General features: G+C 40.4%; 1 protein-coding gene across 2 annotated transcripts in view; it reads left to right on the forward strand.

Annotated features, from left to right (window-relative positions):
• The window catches only part of LOC111841589 (vacuolar protein sorting-associated protein 8 homolog), a 38911-nt gene that overhangs the window by 8098 nt on the left and 9811 nt on the right, over window positions 1-21002 (forward strand). For both annotated transcript variants that reach the window (XM_023807445.2, XM_023807446.2), the window contains 25 exons: window positions 295-402; window positions 585-662; window positions 737-880; window positions 1207-1278; window positions 2662-2697; window positions 2789-2879; window positions 3585-3631; window positions 3777-3866; window positions 5262-5308; window positions 5772-5994; window positions 8947-9036; window positions 10123-10168; window positions 11120-11162; window positions 11318-11390; window positions 11737-11856; window positions 12667-12735; window positions 14227-14346; window positions 14804-14860; window positions 17084-17166; window positions 17692-17776; window positions 18113-18211; window positions 18696-18788; window positions 18894-18940; window positions 19189-19336; window positions 20803-20892. In XM_023807445.2, the coding sequence (XP_023663213.1) occupies window positions 295-402; window positions 585-662; window positions 737-880; window positions 1207-1278; window positions 2662-2697; window positions 2789-2879; window positions 3585-3631; window positions 3777-3866; window positions 5262-5308; window positions 5772-5994; window positions 8947-9036; window positions 10123-10168; window positions 11120-11162; window positions 11318-11390; window positions 11737-11856; window positions 12667-12735; window positions 14227-14346; window positions 14804-14860; window positions 17084-17166; window positions 17692-17776; window positions 18113-18211; window positions 18696-18788; window positions 18894-18940; window positions 19189-19336; window positions 20803-20892 (2199 nt within the window). The remainder of the gene's footprint in view (window positions 1-294; window positions 403-584; window positions 663-736; window positions 881-1206; window positions 1279-2661; window positions 2698-2788; window positions 2880-3584; window positions 3632-3776; window positions 3867-5261; window positions 5309-5771; window positions 5995-8946; window positions 9037-10122; window positions 10169-11119; window positions 11163-11317; window positions 11391-11736; window positions 11857-12666; window positions 12736-14226; window positions 14347-14803; window positions 14861-17083; window positions 17167-17691; window positions 17777-18112; window positions 18212-18695; window positions 18789-18893; window positions 18941-19188; window positions 19337-20802; window positions 20893-21002) is intronic.

A 21002-nucleotide genomic window follows, 5' to 3' on the forward strand; every position in this document is an offset into this window, starting at 1 on the left:
TGTATTGCACTGCTTTATCTCACACTGACTTTCTTTGTAATCCTCCACTGTCTTGTCTTCTGTCGCACTGCTGCATCCTGATGCTGTTAATACCTGCAACTGTAGCAGAGGAATTTCACTCTGCTCCTCAGAGCATGTGATAATACTTGAAACTTGATAGCTTTGAAACTTCTAATCGTGAGCTTGCTCAGAAGGCTTAGTTTCCTGAAGAAAAGCACCATTCAGTGCGCCGTTAGGTGGTTCCCTTGCCTTTCGCTTCCCTGCTGTCTGATTGACTGACCCGATTCTTCATAGGCCCATGCTGACCGCGTCCCCAGCCTCTCCTGGCGTCTCCTGACTTTCAGAGACTCTGCGGACCCAGTGCTGGCTTTCTGCCAAGGTTGCTCTTTCTCTCTCTATCAGGTGAAACTTGGCAACTCTGATGTCGTGGCCGTTGGTGTAATGATTATGAGACTGATTTATAACTGTTAAGGATCGTAATTCAATTCAACCGAACATGTGAAATTGTTATATGCAGTGCAGGAAGCTATTAAGTAATGTCACAGAGATGTTTATTTGATTATGTTTTTCCTTTTGAAACTCAGGTCAGATTTGCTGACGAAGACCTGAAAGTGATCAAAATGATAGATTACAGTGTTCCGTTTGAAATTCTCAACTTTAAGGTGAGTGTTGGCCTGAGGGATGCTGACCTGATTGTGTGAATGAGGTTGAACGAGGTGTGGATTCCTTCTCCCAGTGGCTGAGCTCCAGCACTTTGCTGATCCTGGATACTGCCGAGAAGCTCCATGCCTTGGACAGGGAAACTGGGATGGCGCTCCAGGAGCTGCAGCTGGAGAACCTGCAGCTGGTCAGCACCTCCACAAAGCCCACAGGAGACCAGGTCAGGGTGGGAGACATTACTGGAAAACTGGCATAATTTGTATGATGCCAACAATACAGATGTTGAAATCCAACGATCTGTATTATTTTGTTGCATTTCCCAGTGTACAGATTCTCAGCAGGAAAGTACAGAGGCAATTTACCGTTGATTTCACATAATTATTTTTACTAAAACTAATACTGTAAGTCAGCAGAACAGAACATCTACACCTGCTTTTTTTGATGCTCTCTGGAGATGCATACAAGGATGCCGCCTTGCCTCTTGTTTTCTGACTTTTGTCAAATAGCTGTATGAGTTTTATTTATGAATAATTTTCTTATTTTCAGGCACAGCAAAAGCGTATAACGTACCAGTCAGTGTGCGCTCACAGTGGAAAAGTTCTCTTTCTGGGAGATAAGGTGATCTCAAAAGCCCTTTATTCTGGTGTAAACATGATATGAGGGAGGTTTTTTTTTTTCTTTTCTGACAAAAGCTGCCATTTTACTGGTTATTTCACCACCATTGTAAATTAAATCATGTTACACTCAGCCCCATAACACTTTTACAAACCCTCAGTGCATCATTCATGGAAAAAAGAGCAGAATAAAGCAGCAGGCAGAATTAGGGTTAACCCTGACTGTACTATAGATGCTTAGAATTTTGTGGATTCTGGGTGTGTAACAAGAATCACAGAGATGCGGATTATATCACTGTACAGTGAACTATATTTGTAAAATCTCACATTTTAATGTATAGTGTAAATTTGTTAATGGATTCCATATCTAATACATGCCTACACTATTTGGGGGGAACACAATCATTGAATTAAAATCGCAATTTAAAGTATCTCAAATTCTGACAATCAGCAGGGTGAATCATAGCTTCTGTTTCAGCGCTCAGACCAAAATTAGTGTCCATACAGTAATAAGTGACTTCATGTTCCTTTACTATAAAAAATACATATGAACCTATTGATCCCACTGCGAAATTCATCCATACAGTATGCAGTGCTCACAGAAATTCTTGGGACGCTTGCTTAAGTTAGTGAAACTGCAGCAAATGTATTGGTTTCATTACAAAGGTCCTTTGACAAGCAGTGTTTAATATCTGCACACACCTTCCACACAGACATTTTATTAAGTTGTCCTGATTTTTAGACTGACTCGTTTAGTTCTTTACTTGCTGTTTTGCTGCTAATTGCAGTTGTAGCCATTGACTTCCAAAGGACAGTTAACACAAATGTTTGGTGTCATTGCAGGGTTGTTACAAATTAAAAAGCCCCAAGTGAAACTGCTTATCAATGAACTCTTTAACTCGGAACAGCTCTGTTAGAACTGTAATTTGGGTTTCAATGTGTTACTATACTTGAAATTAATGTTTTTCACTTATTAACTACTAGTTCTTTCTAATGTGATATATATTTTTGTAAATGAATAAAGTAATGATTTTTATGAAACCACTAAATTTAAAATATTTTTTACAAGACTTTCCGTGAACACTATATTAACATTAAGCTGATTAGGTTGTGCACCTAAAACACCATTACAACCAATTAGATAATATAAATGTCATTGATGAGTGATTGAACGAGTCTGCAGTTTTTGACCTTTGAGGTCCCTGCGTGTGAATGTTCCGAAGAGTTTCTTCTACTTTTACCAATCTCTCTGGTACATTAATAGTAAGTTATTAGCGAATTGAAGAGAGACATAAAGTACAGCTTTCTACATCTGGTTGGTTTCATCTTTAATTTCTGATGTAGTTTTGCCCACTTGTAGCCTGATTTCAGCTTTTATCGTCAATAGGCAGCGCAGGTGGTGTCTTTGAAAACATGGGAAGAGGTAAGAGTTTCCGATTCGGCAACAGTTAAGTGTAGGTCTGTTAAGCGTGTGCTTACCTATCAGGCTACCCTTGTCCTCTCTCTTTCTTTAGAGATTGGATGATCTTGTGAGGCAGGACCGACACGGTGATTCTTTGGCTCTTGCCTGGAAGTTTTACGAAGGAAGTGCCAAGGCAGTAGTGGGTAAGTTACAAAACACTGGGTCAGCGTTGGCCTTGTTAATTAGTAAGCTGCTGTTTACACTGCCTGTTTTCATGTACAGAATGCTCAGGTCTAAGCTGGGAAATGACTACATTTAAAACAGGTCTTCCATTATGGAATTTAATTACCAATTTAGCAGAACTGTTGGTAAATATGTAACTAGCAGAAGAGAACATTTATTCAGTGTTTTATTCAGCAAAGGGAGATTGACCAGCCGTGATTTTTGGTCTGAAGGCACAATACATGCCCAACATCAGAGCATTCCTCAGATAAAAAATCATTTACAGACACAAAACTGTAGTCTTAGTTAACTTTCTTCAGTTGTAATTAAAACTCTACTGTGCAAATGTCTTAGATAGTAAAACGAAATGTTGTTTAAAGGATCTTCATGATGATGTAAAACTATGATGTCTCTCAAAGTGTGTCAACTTAGCCATTTCAAAACCTCTCCTAATGTCACCCCGGTATTTGCAGCAACCATACAATACAACACTGTATTTTTTGACTTGACCACTGCCCCACCTTAAATGGCTAATCAACACTTAATTAATTGAGTGGGTGGTGAAATTTTAACAAATACATAGAATGGCTGTGGTGCATCTGAGGAGAGGTTTGGGAACCAAAGCGGTGTTGACATAATGATTTACTGATAGTATTTTAGAAATGAATTATTCTGTCCTTTTTAAGGTCTGCCTGCAGAAACGAAACTGAAGGAGGAGGTAGTAGCATGTAAGGTAATTGTGTGTCTACCTCCCCATTTTGCTTGTTCTGGCTTTTTGTGTGATAATTATTCATCCTTTACTACATTTTGGCCTGTTCGCAATTATAGTTAGATAATATTGCCTGCTGGGGATGTGTATCGATGTGTATCTCCCTCAGGTGGGAAAGATACTGTTGAATTATGTGGAGTTCTTGCTGAGAAGATGTCCTGATCAAGGGAAGATACAGGTCATGGAGGGACACTTCCAGGTGCATTATGGGAATATTGTTTGGGAGTTCATCTTGTTTTTCTTTATGTCTGAATGTAATGCAGGATAGTCTAGAATTTGTGTTGCATAACATATTTTTCTAGATTTAAAACATAATGCAAAATGTTGGCTGCACAAATAATTATGGCGTCACATTCATGTCAAAAGTCACGAGCGCCATAAAACATACTCACAAATAAATTGTTATAATACACACGTGCATGTGTTAACTGCCCACTTGCAAGATATAAAGAAATGTTGCTTGTGTGATGTGACCTGTGCTCTCGAAGGTGAATTCTGCTCGCGCAAATCAACCTGACGTTTCACAGTTTGGGGGTGGAAACAATTCACACTCCTATGATTGGTCATACCGTTTCATCTCTAGTTCCAACCAAATTTCACAATAAGCAAATTGCTGTGTTGTGTGACAAAGCCATCTATCAGTATCACTTACATGTAAATCTTCAAGTGTCCCAGCCATTGTTCTGTCCACTGTGTTTTCAACTTCGGACTTCTTGTCAGGACTCAGATGTTTGAATTAACAAGCCTCTGGCAAAACCTTTTTTTCTTCTTTTGTTTTTGATTGTTGGAAAATTAATATTTGGTGCACTACCGTCATCTTCTGAAAGGGAGCGCAGAACAGGATGACCTCTGGCCAAACTGTATGCCTGTTCAGTTTAGGGAAGCTGTCAATCTAGGGACAAGGAGGTCCTTGTGGGTGTAATCGCATTGAAAGTGACCGATCATAGGAGGGCCAGGGTCTCCCTTGATTTCCGCCCCCAAATTCTCCAAAAGTCAGGTTAATTTGCGCAAGCAGAACTCTGCTTCGAGAGCACCGTTCACCTCGTGCAGGTGACATTTCTCACCCAGAGCTGCCTATACTGCTCTCAAATGCTGAATTTGTGCGCAAAGGACTTTCTTGCAAGTGAGCAGTTAATACCTGCATGAATTACATAATATTATTTACTCATGAGTATGTTTTATCGTGCCCTCGACTTTTGACATAAATGCAATGCCATAAATAATAATTAAGGTATAGACTTATAATAACTATTATTTAGTTTGTCTTATTTTGTGATGGACTGGCATTCCAACTAGGTTGTGCCCTGCCTCGGGGCCCATGCTTCTTATGAAGTGTTTACTCTGGCACTACACAGGATGAATGAACAACAAATCTAAAGAATGAATTAATGATTTTTACTATTGAAAAGAGACACAGCCAACACAGTAATTTTGTTATGTTTAAAATAAAAAATGTCCTAGGTGATCAGCTATGCTTAAACCTTTGCCTTTTATTTACATTCAGTACCAATTGCTTGTACAAAATCTTAAAAAAGTCTCACCTTAATGTAAAAACAGGACTTTATGTTTTGTACATTGCTTTATTTTACTTCAGAAAACACTTCCACTCTGTGTCACCTGCTGCATCAAGTTCAATAAAACGTGAGTATTCACTCTGAAATGACAAAGTACTCGCCAAGATTAAATATAATTGATAGTCAGGATTCCTGCCAGTGTAAAATAAACAGGTGCAGTATTAGTTAAATATTTAAGCAGGTCCACATCCCTTTTTATTAGTTATTTTTACACGTCAAGCTGTGTTTTATCTTCATAAATATATTTTCCATTCTCATAATAAAGTACATATTTCCTGACTGTGAGTGACAGGGGTGGGGCTACAGAGGCATTGGCCCCAGCTGAAAGCTCATTGGTCCCTGGGGTGTCCCTGCCCTTGTCACTCAATGATACAAAAAATACCATTGGCTAATGGTAAGGTTGTCCCCTCTGTATGAATTATGGACCTACTTATGCCCCCACCTTAAAAATCCTCGAATCGCCGCTGCTGTGAACTCCAAGCCTTGGGTATATTTTCTGCCTCCTTTCGCCTTACTGCGGCCTGCCTCAGGGAGGTGCTGTTCCGCGAGCTGTATGAGAAGCTGATGGACCACGTGGTGGCGCTCGGGGTGCTGTTCCAGTGTCTGGAGCCCCACATCATTTCTGGCAAGCTGAGCAGCATCCCAGCCCTTGTCATGAAGGACATGGTTGCACACTACAAAGACCATGGCATGACCGAGCTGCTGGACACGCTTATCCCTCACCTGGATGTCAGGACCCTCGACCTCCATCAGGTGAATATAGTAGACGAGTTGTGGTGGTCTAGGGTGAAGGACCCCTCCACAACTCAACCTTAACTCATACCACACCCTTTAGGACCTCAGTTGCCACAACACAGATGAGACCCACACAGCTGTTTGCTGAACTTTATTTGGGGAATTACAACTCATTTGTGGACTCTCACCTCTCACAAACTCCCCCCCCCCCCCCTCCCCCCCCAGAGACAACTTCCCACCCACTAGGCATGAAAAAGCAAAAACATGCGTCTTTAGTTTCAACCGCACACAGGTACACTTTACCACAACAAGTTCCTCCCCAGCAACAAGTAAACACCCCACTCGGCACTGCAAACCCACTCGGCACTGCAAAGCCACTCAACACTAGGTGACCTTAAGGCACTAGCAGGAAGGTATCTCCCCTTAGGGGGAGTAATCAGGTGAGCCTGTGCCCCACAAAGGATAAATATTAAAAAAAAAACATTAAATAAGGAGAAAAATCAGTTCTGGGCCACAGCTACCCTGCGTGGCTCCCAAAAATAATACATCAGAATAAACGAGTGCTGCCAAACAACACGGGCGGCCATCTTAAATACTCCAAGGCCCGCCTCTTCTCCTATCCATCACCTTGCCTCAGCCAATCACGACCAGGAGCACGCTGCAAGGTCCCACATTGCTATCCACGACACTGCCTGGGTAAAAACCAAAAAGCGCACACCACCCAAAAAAAAAACAAAATAACATAAATCCCCCCCTATTGTCGTGAGGACATGACAGAGTCACTGTCTTTTATGCCACCTTGTGTCACACACGGGTGCAGGGAGAATTTGCCAGAGGTGTAAAGAGTACCCGAAAACCATACTTGAGTAAGAGTACAGATACCTTACTGTATAAATTACTCCATTACAAGTTACAAGTCACCAATTCCAATAAGACTTGAGTAAAAGTCGTAAAGTATCCAATTTTAAAAGAACTTAAGTATTTTACTCGTACTGAATGTAGGCTCAAAGAACACCAAGAAATGTGGAAAACAAGGAACTATTTATTTATGAGGCTTTATTTCCTAATATAGACATTAAATTGAACACCTCAATGTTTCAAAATGGCAGAAGAAGAAAATAGAACAAAAAGTCAGTCTCAGTCAAACTCAAATGTTCAAAAAAAAGGTAAAACAATAAAAAAAACTAATAAAAAAACAAATTCAGAGCTGACTTTAATGGTGTTTTAAGGGCAATTCTTAAGGGCAATTCTTAAGGGCAATTCTTAAGGGCATTTCAAGCAAAAATGGAGCACTCATAGTAATAAAATAATGACTTGAATTACACCATGATAATTATCAATATCGTTTGATATGATCATGATAAAAATATATTTGCTATATCGCACAGCCTTAATGGATGCTACCACAGTGGCTTTGCTAACTAGCTAATAACTAGTAACCCATAGGAAGCAAGCTGAACAGTCGTTTGAGCAGACAGTAATATCTGATGACGCACAAAGTCTTTAAGTGTCAAGTCTTGTTAACTACATGGAAGCTATATTATCAGCAAGAAGGTCTTTATCTAGTTACCATAGTTTTGGTAGTGAGTCGGCTAGATAGTCAGCTAACTGATGGAAACGTTTAACCAGCAGCAAAACAACCACAAACAACCATGCGGGTCCCACAGTAAAATCTTTGTGCAGTAATTGACAGTCAATAGTGTGTCTAGCAGAAACATTAACAAACAAAATAATAAATAACAGATAGCACTGTTATTACACTGGGATACTAAAGATTTTTAACTTAATGACATAACAGGTACTACAACGATTCCGTTCTGCGAGTTCGCTTTGGCTTCCGCTTTAAGACGTGTTGGACAAGGGCGTGGCTTTCGCGGTACGAATGGGCCGGGTTGGATGTGGGCGGGGTTGGATGTCCAACCCCGCCCTCCTGCAGGCTGCAGCCAGACATACTTGAAGAAATTAGCCGTGGTAGATAAAGATCCTGACTTGTCGCACGCAATCACAATGTAGCGAGTAACGGTAAGCGTCCGTTCAAATGTAGTGGAGTAAAGAGTACATATATTCAGTCACAAATGTAGTGGAGTAGAGAGTAAAAGTTGCTTATATTTTTGATACTCAGTACAAGTACAAAGTAGCCAAAAAAATACTTAAGTACAGTAACGAAGTCCATTTACTCAAGTACTTTACACCACTGGAATTTGCGAATCAAAGGAAAAAATTCTCAGTATATGGGTGTGCGTCTGTGAATAATATATATATTTTTTGCAAACTGCAGCCTGGTTTTTCCCTGTTTCTCATGAGTGAAGGACTCGTTCCTTGCTTTATGTAACTTCAGTCCTGCTTCTAGGAGCCTGATATGAACTGTCCTAACAGTGCACTTCACATCTGCACTTAATGTTTCCCATTCCTTTTGAAGGTCACTTGATGGCATCCTCTGATTCTTGAGAATCTGTTGGATAAGTTAACGGTCGTCTCTGGCATTAGAAAGTTGCTTCCACCCTTTACCTGGCTGGTTTCTGGTCATTCCCAGTGTCTCCTGCTTCACCTTATCCTTCTGTACTGCTGTCTTAGAAATTGTGAACCTGGAAGCAACCTGCTGCTCAGTGTAACCTTCTGCCAGGAGAACCAGGATTAAACCAGGATTTAAAAATACAGATTTGTTTAAAAAACATAGAGTAGTTAACTTTGTTTAAATTATATTCTCATGTTATATTTATACTGCATGTACTTTTTGGTGAAATTAATTACAGACTCAGCATAAAGAAGTGATACAATTGTACATGAAGTCTGTAACACTTTTGTTATATAATGAATCTTGTCATGATTCTTTGCAAGAGTGAAACTGATCCTAAGACTGAGTCAATCATAATGTCAAAACTTGCAACCTATAGTTATACTAAATGTAAATGTGTATTAATGTGACACCCTAAGCCTTTGTGCTGACACAGTATGCTGGGTTCTTTTTAGGTTGTTAGCTTATCCCGAGAGCACAAGCTCACTGATGCTCTCATCTATGTGTTTAACAAAGGAATGAATGATTACACCACACCACTAGAGGTAAAGTATTTGCCGTCTGTTGATTCCACAATATTTTTGTGCAGTTTTCAATCTGGACAGATTGTGTTGTTGGCTGTAATCATATGTAGGGGGAGAGCGTGAGGGATGGAGCTTCTTAAAGTATGGAAAAAGTTAGGTGGGTCTCATTTGTCCCAAATAAATCTTTGCATCACTGTCCACATGTGGAATCTCGAGGTATGTCATGCTGTGGTGAAAAGCAGTTTTCCTGGATGAAACCTGTTGATACCCCTCAGTCCAGAAAAGCCCACTTCCAAGGTTTCTGGGCTGCACCACCGTTCAGTCACCATTCAATGTCTATTGCTATGCTTGGGTGACTGCCCGATATTGAAGAATCAATTAATTCTATGGAAAATTGTCAGGCCACGTCATTGTGGTGAGGTTGAGGTGCAGTTATGCAGGAGCAACAGCTTTTAAGCATTGAGATATTGTGGTAAGATTAGAATTATGAAGTTCCTGTTTATAAACCCATAATGGACACAGTTGTACCAAGAGACGAGGTACAGAGTGTGAGGAGACCTCTTTTGCATAAGGGCATATATTTCCTAGGTAAATAACCTGCGGAGGGGGTGCGTGGTTCTGTGGGTTTGGACTTGGCCTGTGAATGCAAGGTCACTGGTTCAAATCCCGAGGTTGGTAGAGTGATGTCACCCATGGGCCCTTGAGTAACGCCCTTCAGCCCAACTCCTCTAGGGACTGGGTAACCCTGCTTTCTTATGCATCACTTAGTGTAAAAGTCTTTGCTAAATAAATGTGTATTTTTCTTTTTTTTTCTTCTGAGGGTGCAGGGGGTACAATTGGTCAGATGAAAATGCTGTTTGACAATATTTAGTAAAATAAAATTTAATTATTTTAAAGTTTTATTTTTATGTGGCTTGAGTTAGTTCTATCAATGTGCAATAATAATTTATTGTAAGTGCATTTACTGTTCCTGTGGATGAATGACTGGCTAAGTTTTCTCACCTTCCACGCCCTTGGAGGAAAGCAAAATGAAAGCTGTTACAGCTCAGTCTTGTGGCTCATTTTGTGATATGTCGAGCTGAACTTGTATGGTTAACCGTTTGACAGGAGCTGATTTGCAGTATGACCCAGACATCTCACGCCGGGGCAGCAGGTAGGAGAAATGCACAAGCCGGTCACCCGTCCGCCATCATATCTCTTCGTCAGACCACTGATCTCCAAGCGCACTTTTATAGATTAGCTGTCTGCATTCTGAATGTCGCGTGGCCTGAGCATTGCAGGGAGATGGAGCAGGAAGTTGTTTACAGTTGTTTCAGTCATTGTGTTAAGTGTGTTGTGGGCTCGCCACCTGCAAGGCTCTTGTTTGTATGTATGCAGTGCATAGCAGGTCAGAGTGGCCAGCCTTCTTGGAGAATGAGGCACGGTGCTATAAAGGACCTCCTATGCACACTTGTATTACTGGGAGATTTCATTAACGCTTTACATTAACTGCACCTTCATAATGCCTTTATGATTAATTTGTAGAATATTCAGTGCACCTTCATAATGCACTCATAGAACACTGGTAAGCAGCATGTAAGTATGCCTTAATATCTTAACATAACAGCTTTAATATACGTTATTAACAAACATTATATCATTATGCAATTATAATGTTTGTTCGTATATAATGTTATTAATGTATATTAAAGCCATAATGGGTGCATTATGAAGGTGCAGTTAATGTAAAGCGTTACCCTTTAATGCAAACATGGAGAATGATGGAGATCCCTGTGCAGGCGTTATTGGGAGGAATCATTATTATATGACTTATTTGCTCCATATCTTGATTTAGTTCAAATGCAATAATTACCTGCTGTGTGTGAATTTCAAACTATGAACATCCGCTGTTGTTTTGATTAGTACATAAAGTTGATCCACAAACACACACACACACGCATGGGTTTGTAATTATATCTTTGTGGGGAAAAGTCAATGTTCCATTGAATCAAGAACAATAAGTTAAGCTGACATGAAAATGTGTAACTTTAATTTTGATCTATCTATATCAGTGTGATGATGTGACACCAAAATAACCACTTTTTGTTCTTGTTTTCTCATACAGATGAGCATGTGAAAGTGGGCAACAAGGTTTTAGTCTACATCAGGTAAAAAAAATGTATATATAAGGGTTAGAAACCATATGCACATATGGGCAGTACAGAATTTATCAGTGATATCGCCTTTACGCCCTTGTTGACATCATATTTGCTAGTATCTTCATGACTGATGGTCTGATTAGATGGCTGTCTCCCATAATTAGCTGCTGCCTGTCTGGCAAGGCCTACCCCTATGGCTTAATACTGCCCCCTATGGTGGAGACTGTAAAAACACAGGTAAGGCTAATATATTTCCGGTTATTTCCTTGTAGCTGTGTGGAATCTGCATTTAGAAGGGAGATTCTTTTCCCATACTACCAAAAATTCTTCATTAGCAAATCAAATCTGCCCGGCAGACATTCCACACAGTTTATAGCAGTAAAATAGGAAATGTTATTGATTTTAACTGATGAGAAAGCATTTTATTCTCAGTTAGAGCAGAGTCTTTGATTCTGTTTTGAAATTCAGGTGTCCGCTATAGCATGAATCTTGTGTGGCTGGCAGGTAAACAAGCTAAAACCTCTGCTAGGTTCTCAGGTCCTGTGACGGGTGCTGCTGATGTCCACAATCTTCTCCCCCCCAGGTGTTCACTTGCCTCACCAAAGTGTGGGTGAAGGATGTGGAGGCAAGCGAAGGACCATACCTGTTAATTCGGACGTTGCTTCAGCACAACACAAAGGAGTTCCTCAACGTGCTGTCGCTGGTGAGCGTGTGGCTGGGGTGGTGGGGAAATGACGTGTTTTCCAGTTTGAGTCCATGGTGCTGTGTGGTGTAGTTAAAGTACTGTATTGGCCCGATTACAAGACAACCCCAATCGTAAGACGACCCTCCACTTATTGGCAGCCATTTGAAGAAGAAAAAAATGTTTTTGGAATATCAAGCCTTACCTTAATAAAGATAAATAATGTTAGTTATTTAAATAATGTTATTTGACAAAAGCTTATAATAATCAGGAACCACAGTTTAAGAAGCAACCACAGGCAATCGCAAGTGCAATGACATTAATAATAACAATAACAGCAAAAATTCCAAAAAACAAATGCATTATTTGGGGGGGGGGGGGATGAATATTACAAGCTCCACAACCCTTGAGGTCACCCAATGTTTTCAGTGCAGCAGACCCACATGAAGAGGGTAAAAAATTGTGTTGTGGAGAAAGGTTCAGCCATATTAATAAATGACATGACAGCTCTTTTAAAATGAATGTCACTATATTTATTAACGGCCACTATCAGGGAAACCAACAATTAACACGACACTCAGTGACACACGCTACACATACACTCTGCCTGGGCTGCCAACTCCCACGCATCTAGTGTGACCCTCACGCTCACGCAAACCTATATTACAGTAAGCTTACCAAAACACTTTATATCGTATATGGCTCCATCTATTCCCTTTTTGTCTACACCCTGAATATTAGACACCACCACTTTTTCAGATGTATGTTAAGGAGAGAAAAAACATCATCTTATATTTGGGTAAACACTGTTTGTTTTTTAATGTTATCCAGGCATTTGAAGATCTGCAAGACAAGCAAGCAATTGAGTTTCATCAACGAGTGATAGACATACTTTTACAGGTGAGAATGCAAAACAAATATGTAATTCATTACTTTATTTATTACGTTTTTTTTTTCATTATCTAAGGTCTGCACATGGCCTCTAATCTGAGTAGATCTCAAACATTATAGATTTACATTTTTCCACAGTGTGTATTCAGTCATGCGTTGCTTAATGAGGGGGATGTGAGAGATGCATTTAATCAGGCAATTTCGTCATTGTGCGAACATCATTGAGTGTACTTGTACGGTCCTAGATGGTATAGCCTACTACACATCTAGCCTATATGGTATAGTTTAAATACTGATGAAAAGTGCAGTAATATGAATACCTAAACCACCAATGTAGTTTCAGTTTCAAGTATTGTGTACATAATTGTATGTGCCATGCTTTCACATGAGTGGCAGCTCCGTAGGCTTGCTTGTACTAGCATCACCACAAACATGTTATGTGGGAGATGATGTTTCTATGTGTGTTTCTATTTCTTTCAGCTCCATTGTAATATTATTGGAGCACTGTCACATACTGTATGTGGTCCATCGTTGACCAAAATCACCTGAACGTGTTAAATTTACTGTTACACAGCGGCACTGTTTAATTGTTGAATTTGATTGGCCAGAAGGATTTGGATCCAGTTTTTAGAACCACACATGCCAGCCAGGTGAATCAGGCAATTTCAAACTAATCACTTGCTTATGGTTTCGGCAATAGACAAGTAGTTCTACTAATAACTGTGTTTTTGGTTCGTAAACATGAAAATAATGCCTTTTGGTACAAATGTGTATGCCAAATGTGTGGTAACCATGGGTTAATGTCTTAATGTGCTTATATATATATATATATATATATATACACACACATACATATATACACATACATATATACACATACATATATACACATACATATACAGTATACACACAGTGGGACCTTGGTTCTTGAACTCATTAGAAACCGAATTTCTTAAAAGTCGAACCAACCAGTTCGAAAAAAAATTGCCTAGAACTCAATCTGAAACTCAGAAGTCAAACCGTGAACACCGACCTAAGATAACTTATACGCGCCGGGAAATGAGTCATGCAGCACGCCTCTCAGCGGAAACAAAGGGTAAAGCTTCAGTCTCAGCCTCGCATTAGCTGTGATAGCACCGTGCATGTTTACACTAACTGAATACATATATTTAGACAGTAAAAATACATTTAGACAATGATAGACAGTAACAGTAATTATTATTATATAATAAAATACATTTAAAAATAAATATTTCTTATTAATTATTTTAATATTAATAATAAACCATTAATACATTTAATTATAATAATATTGTCGTGCAAGCTGGGAAGGAACGGAGACAAAAGGCGCAGACATCAGGGTATCGGGGAATACGGGGTTTAATTACAGGTAAGGCATGCAAAACGCAGACGGACAATACAATGACCAGACTGGGGAAACAAACTGAAACTGCTGCCCTGACTGTTTCTCTTTGCTGAACATCTCTGGCCTTCCGGAAGGTGATGCTGGAGAGCACAGGCTTCAGTCCCTCTCAGATCGGGAGCCTTTTCACTTTCCTGGCCCGGCAGCTGGCCAAGGCCAAGGATGCCCTCTTTGTAAACCATCAGCTCTTCCATCAGGTGAGTCCTTATCCTCCCTTAATTCCTCTACTAATTGTGCATGTGATTTCCCAGGTAACCTGTATGTGTGATATTCCGATTGAGACATTTTTCGTTGTGTCGTGCATTTTTTTTAATTGTAATTGTTGTTAGATTAAAAGATTTGATTTTTTATAAATATAGTTTTGTACCTGAATTTGAAATGAAATGCACATGGATATATATAAAACATTGGTAAAATGTAGAAATTCTATGCAGGAAATATTTATTTTATAAATTATTTTATTACCTGAATATGTTATCTCATTGTTTTTAAATGTCTGGTGCATAATTCTTAGTTTTTATAATTAGTTTTTTTAGATGTGCTGTTGTCCTCAAGAATGGCAGGATGTTTTGGGTGTTCAATACCCTACTGGATAATATTCCTGAATTAAAGTTTCACACACACTATAGCACTCTGTCCTTCTTTCACACCAAGGCACTTGATTTTCTGTGTAACCCAGCGGATATGACCCAGCAAGCAGAAAGACAACAGGTAACAATAATACTCATGTTCTGCCACTTAAGCCGAGATTAAAATTACGAATGGAATCAAACACAGCTACAGTACACACATGATACTGCATGCTAAAGAATACATGGAAATTGGAATTGTAATGTGTAAAGATGTAATTACATAGGGGTGTGTGATATGGCCAAAATGTCATGTCGCAATATTTTTGGTGTGAATCACAATCCACAATATAAAGAGCAATTGTTTTTGTTTGCTTACAAACCAACCCAACTGGAATGTATTGTGACACCGCTGGGCCAGCTATTTAGACTTATCTGTTTGGCATACCGGTATGCTTCCGTGTGCGCCGTGATGAAGCCTAAATGTGCCGACCTTGTACATAGGTGCAGGTGTTTATGACTTGGTGCAGGTGTTTATGACTTGGTGCAGGTGTTTATGACTTGGTGCTGTAAATAGTACATGTTATAGCCGAGTTTTTCTTTGGAGTATATATGCTTGTTAGAGTCTGACCCCATGTGTGAGTGTCACGTTGACTCCCGTGTCTGACACGCTTCTGGTTTGACCTGGCAGTGAGCTGTCAGTAAAGGCGGAACTTTCGTTCTTAAAGAGGCGTCTCTCCATCTTAAAGCAATACTACCCATTTCTTGATAATGACCCGAAAGCTTCCCGCAGTACAGTATATAGTAATGTTAATCATTTGACCACTTAACCAACAATTCTGCCCTTGTATTATAATAATAAACGTAACTTTTGAGACCACTCTCAAAAGTCTCTGCAGTCATGTCAATTAAGTGCAGAAACTAATTTGCAGCAGAAGCAGTTTGATTTGGATCCGAAGCTGTTTGAGAGATGAATGAGTCTGGATGGTAAGATAGCAGCTCTCAATGGCACCACCATCCTTTGGCTAATGTGAACTGTGCGTGCAGCAAATCCAGCAGCTGCCGCTCAGTGCCGGCACCGGGCGTCAGTGCCTCTATTGCCCAGTGTATCAAAAGCGCTTAAGGGCTGATCCATCTAGCATTTCCAGCACTGTGTGTGGCTGTATTTTTAATTTGTTCAGTAATGATTTACCTTTTTAATCAGAATTGCACAATATCACATCACAATTATATGGTGCAGGTGGAACAATCACCAGGGCTTTAGATGACGGATGTAAACATTTGTCCGGACACTGGCTTTTCAGTACTTTACTGATGTTTCCTTACCCCCGCAATTTGGTAAGCAGAGTAGTAATGCGCTTAAAATTTTAATGTGTGTGTTGTGATGCCCAAAAGTTAGTAATCTATTTGATGTGTCCTTATGTTTAATAAACGAGTCAGACTGTAAACTGCATAAAGTACCGCCGTATCACCAATGTGTCTTTTACCTTATATACCATGTTTCTTCTTTCAAAAAATGCTGTGGCTGCTGAGCTGTCCGTTTCTTTACCGCCCATTCAGGGCTAATATATCACTTCCATGATATATGAAAGCAGTAGTACTTGGCATGCCCCAACCATCGAATTTAATAAACACAAGGAAACACCAAATTTATATTAGTTACTAACTTTTGGGCATCACAATATGCCTCTCATTAATATTTTAAGGGTACTACTAATCTGCTTACCAAATCCGTATAGTACCAAAAAGCTGGCGTCCGGACAAATGTTTATGCCACCACCTGAAGCCCTGGTGACTATTGTGCATCCGCCATACTGTATAATCGTGGTAATATCGCTATGTGATTTTGTGCAGCCCAATTTTAATATGCTTGTTGCATTTTTAGATGTTCAGCTGTTTTGTTAATCGTTTAATGGAAAGGATCAGTTGAAATATAGACTTTCTTGAAGAAAAGAGGAGGTGCTTTGCAGACTTGCGTGTTGGGCCTCCTCACACTTGTGTGCCTTGTGAATGAGGAAGCGTTTAGTTTACGTGATAAGCACAGTTGCATGGGTTTGACCTCCACAAGCAGCGGGGGCAACCTCAGTAGGCGTGCTAGATATCATCAGACCAGTGGCCCTTCTGTCCTTTTGTGACGTAAGGAGCCCAGTTCTGATCAAGCACGTGTCAGATTTCTGAGTGCTTCCAGTAACCGCTGCAGGTTTCCCTGTTAAGAAAGAGGCCGGTCCATCTTTCGAAATGGGGAAATTCCATATTAAAGTGACCTCCTGTCCCACTTGTAATGACTCAAGTTTAGGATGCATTTGCCCAGTCCTTATGGTAACTGCCACTTTTTGATCTTTGACCTTGGCTCCCGTGTGCCCAGGCTCTGCTGGACCTCCTGAGCGCCGGTGCTGCTGCCTACTTTGAGGAGTCCAAGCTGCTCTCCATGGCCGAGGCCGTGCAGTTGTGAGTGCCCTGAACTTCCTGGGTGTTTTTCTGTTAAGGCTAGAAGTAAACAGTTATTCCTTTAATATGGAGACACCAGCCCTGGATGCTCCTTTGCCAAAACCATCAGTCACACTGACTTTTTTCTTAATTTTTCTTAAAAGTTTTAGATGGTGTAAAACTTTACTTCGACTGAATTACTAGATGTATTTATTTTAGACATTTTTCCTCTTCTGGCTTCTAGTTTGATCATGTCCTTTAAAAGCTCCCCTACACATTATCTATTATAGTGCCTTATTGTACTTATTGACAAAACTGATACACAAGTACGTATTCACCAGTATAAAGGTTAAAATGCACGGTAATTTCTTGTTGTAACAGCACAAATACATACGTCTTTCAGGCGCATTCATGCTGTTATGAAAAGAAATGTCACAAATTTCTATCATTAGAGGAGTGAAAGCTGCTCTGCAGTAATGTGCGTTTCTATGTAAAAAAGCATATTCTCAGCTTTCACACTATATCACAACCTTTTTCTGTTTGTAGTTATCAGGTGTGTGAATTTCTGTATGAGCAAAAGCGCCTTTATCATCAGATCTTTGCCTGTTACCTGAAAGACCCTGCAAGAAAGGTATAGTATGCGTAAGAACTGCATTATGATGCCGTCATGTTGGTGTGCTTAACCAGGCCGTAACACATGTGGAGGATGATCATTACCTCATGTGACTTTGCATGCTGATGAACATCATGTGACAAGACAGTTTGGTTGGGTGACCTGTATAACTGCCTGTTTAAAAAGTAATGCTATTAAAATTTATTGTGGCTCTAAATATTCTGAAAAAATAGCTAACTGCTGTTAAAAATTTGGTTAAAAATGGCTTTCCTAAAGTATAGCCAGTGTAGTTTAATCAGCGTTTGTTTGTCTTGTTTTGTTTTGTTTATTTTGCTTGTTTGCTTGATTCACCAGGGTGAGACGCTACGATACTTGGATGACGTCATCAGCTCTGGTGAACTGACAGATGAGGAGAAGGTGCTTTTGCAGAATGAAATCATCTGCAACCTGCAAGTATGGCTTCTGCCCATCCGAGCTACCTTGGCTGGCTGGGTGTGTGTGTGTGTGTGTGTGTATGCGTGCGTGCCTGCGCACGTGTGCGTGCGCCCTGGGGTGGACATACTCTGCTGGATACCCAGGATGGACCTCCTTGGGCACAAGGAGATGGTTTTCAGAGAAAATATTTTCATGTTTCAGAGAAGTTTGTTATACTACTGTTAGCATTGTGTTTTTTCTGCAGTGGTCACAACAGTGTGAGTGAGCATTAGAGAATGTGCGTGAGAGAAATGGGTAAACATCTATTTTTTTCTTCACCCAGCTTCTGACTTATTTAAATCTGTTTCGTCATTTGTTCTTTTTTTTTTCTTCTTCTTCAAATACAACCCTGTAACGGTTTATCTGCTACTTGTAAAAGGGAAGGAATCGTCTGCTGTTTTGAGCACAGGTGCTCCTTGTGAACATGCCGCACGAGGCCATCCTCTGGAATCTCTGCCCACAGGAGCTGCTGGCTTTAGACCCAAGGCTCACCGCTTCCCTGGTCCTGCGACACCTCCAGAGCAGCGTCCCCCTCATCCTGGAAGTCCTGCAGCAGGTAGCTGACTCATCACTCCTTCTATACTGATTTCTTTTTGCAGCCTCGTTGTCCACCTGATTAAAACACTGCTGTCTCTTTACACTGTTATATTTTTACCCGTAGAACACCAAATCGCTTTTTGACTTTCTTCACGGACTGTTCAACCCTAGGTAGGATCCGTCCATCTGTCATATTTGCTTATCCTGTACAGGTTAATTAAATCATTAAAGTGACTTCACATCGACTCGTCTTTCTGCCGTTGTCTTTCAGGATCGCATTAATGTGATTTACTTCATATTAAAAAAAATTGTATTTTTTTTTTGGTCTTGCATTGTCTCATAATCTAAAGGGACAGTGTGAGGATCAAAATCAACCAATAAAGTATATATTTATACTTATTTCACGGTGTCTGGTACAGAGTGGATCCGTGGCCTTTTAAAGCCTCCAGCCTGCTGGACCACAGCTACCACGAGAAATACCTGGACATGCTGTGTCAGACTCAGCCAGACTGCGCCGTGGACTTCCTCAAACTGTCAGACACCTACAGGCCAGAAGAGGCAGTTGAAGTAAAACACCTAACCATCTTAGATTTTTACAAGCTATTTCTGTGCCAGTGCTCTGCTTAGAAGAGCTTTTTTTTTAGCACCATTGATCCACAGGTTGCCAGATATTTCATTTAATATTTTTCATATAATCCCTGAAGGAGGGCATTTTTACCTGGGGCAGCAAGGTGGCTGAATGGGGGCACTGTAGAATCACATCTCCGGGGTTTGAGGCCTGAATTCTGCCACTAGAGTTTGCACCTCCTCCCCTTATTTTTCTTTTGCATGGGTCCTGGGTTTGCTGCCGCATTCCACATGCAGTCACGTTAATTGGCATCTCTAAATCACCATTAATCACATGTGAGTGTGTGCAACGATGGGGATTGACATCTCTGGACTTTTCAAGGATTTTCCTCTAATTGATAGCGGAGTCTAATTAGCATTTTCATTAATTAAGTATTGTGTGCCTGCGTTGTTACCATAGTAAAAACTATGGTGAGCTGGATCCAACTTGCACAATATCCTGTTTTCGAAATTCTGTACCTTTAACCTCATCTGAGGCAGTTAAATTGACTCATGGGGGAATCCAGCTGTTACACCATAATGCAAGGTGCCAGAACATCACTAAGCTACAAGCCTTATGAAGAGCTTTGACACCCACCGACATACAGCCCACTCACAAGGCAGCCTCAAATAATTGACCTTCTCACCACGAGTCTCCCGGTATTTGGGGTGGGAGGCCCCTCTCTGCTCATAGATATCACAGTACTAGCTCACTCTTGCCTCATTTCTGAGCACCAGAATTGGCATTATGCAAATTTCTGTCTCAGTCCGGCCACTCTTCCCTTCACAGATCTTTCCTGTGTGGCCCAACCCTTTCAGGCTGTTGCGATCACGTCACGATGTAATCAGAATCATGTGGCGCATGCACAATAATCACCAGGGCTTTAGACGATGGGTGAAACATTTGTCCGGAAGGCAGCTTTTCAGTACTATACCGACATTTGGTAAGCAGTTTAGTAGTGTGCCTAAAATATTAATGAGATGCATATTGTGACGCCAAAAGTTATTAGTGATTTGTATCCTTGCGTTGTATAAACATGTCGGATTTTAAACTGCAAAAAGTGCCGCCACACCCCCATCTTTTTACCTTGTTTATCCCCAATATCTCCTCTTTCTAAAGATGCTGTGGCTTCTGAGCTGCTCCTTTCTTCACCGCCACTTCAGTCCTTATCATCTCCATTACATACTAAAACAGTAGCATGTGGCTCGCTCCGCTAACCGAATTTAATAAGCATATGTTGAATTTATACAGATTACTAACTTTTGGGCATCAGAATACACACGTCATTAATTTTTTTAGGCACAGTACTAACCTGCTTACCAAACTGAGGGCAGATTACACAGTTTGGGGGGCAGTGCGTGGCTCAGTGGGCTAAGCCTCTGATTGGATTGCAAATGGATGGATGGATATTTCCGTTTTTGCTCAGATAACTCGCAAACACAAGGTCCATGATGCACTGGCATATCTGCTGGAGAAGCAGGGAAAGACTGAAGCTGCATTCTCGGTGCTCATGGAGGTGAGGAAAGAATGTTTTAAAAAAAATAGAGGCAGGCTACTTCCTAATAAGTCAGTGTAATAATGAACTTCCATTGGGTGATGCATTGTGTTTAAGTCCTTTTCTTCCTA

The sequence above is a fragment of the Paramormyrops kingsleyae genome, chromosome 1 (assembly GCF_048594095.1).
Source record: "Paramormyrops kingsleyae isolate MSU_618 chromosome 1, PKINGS_0.4, whole genome shotgun sequence".
NCBI lineage: Eukaryota > Metazoa > Chordata > Actinopteri > Osteoglossiformes > Mormyridae > Paramormyrops > Paramormyrops kingsleyae.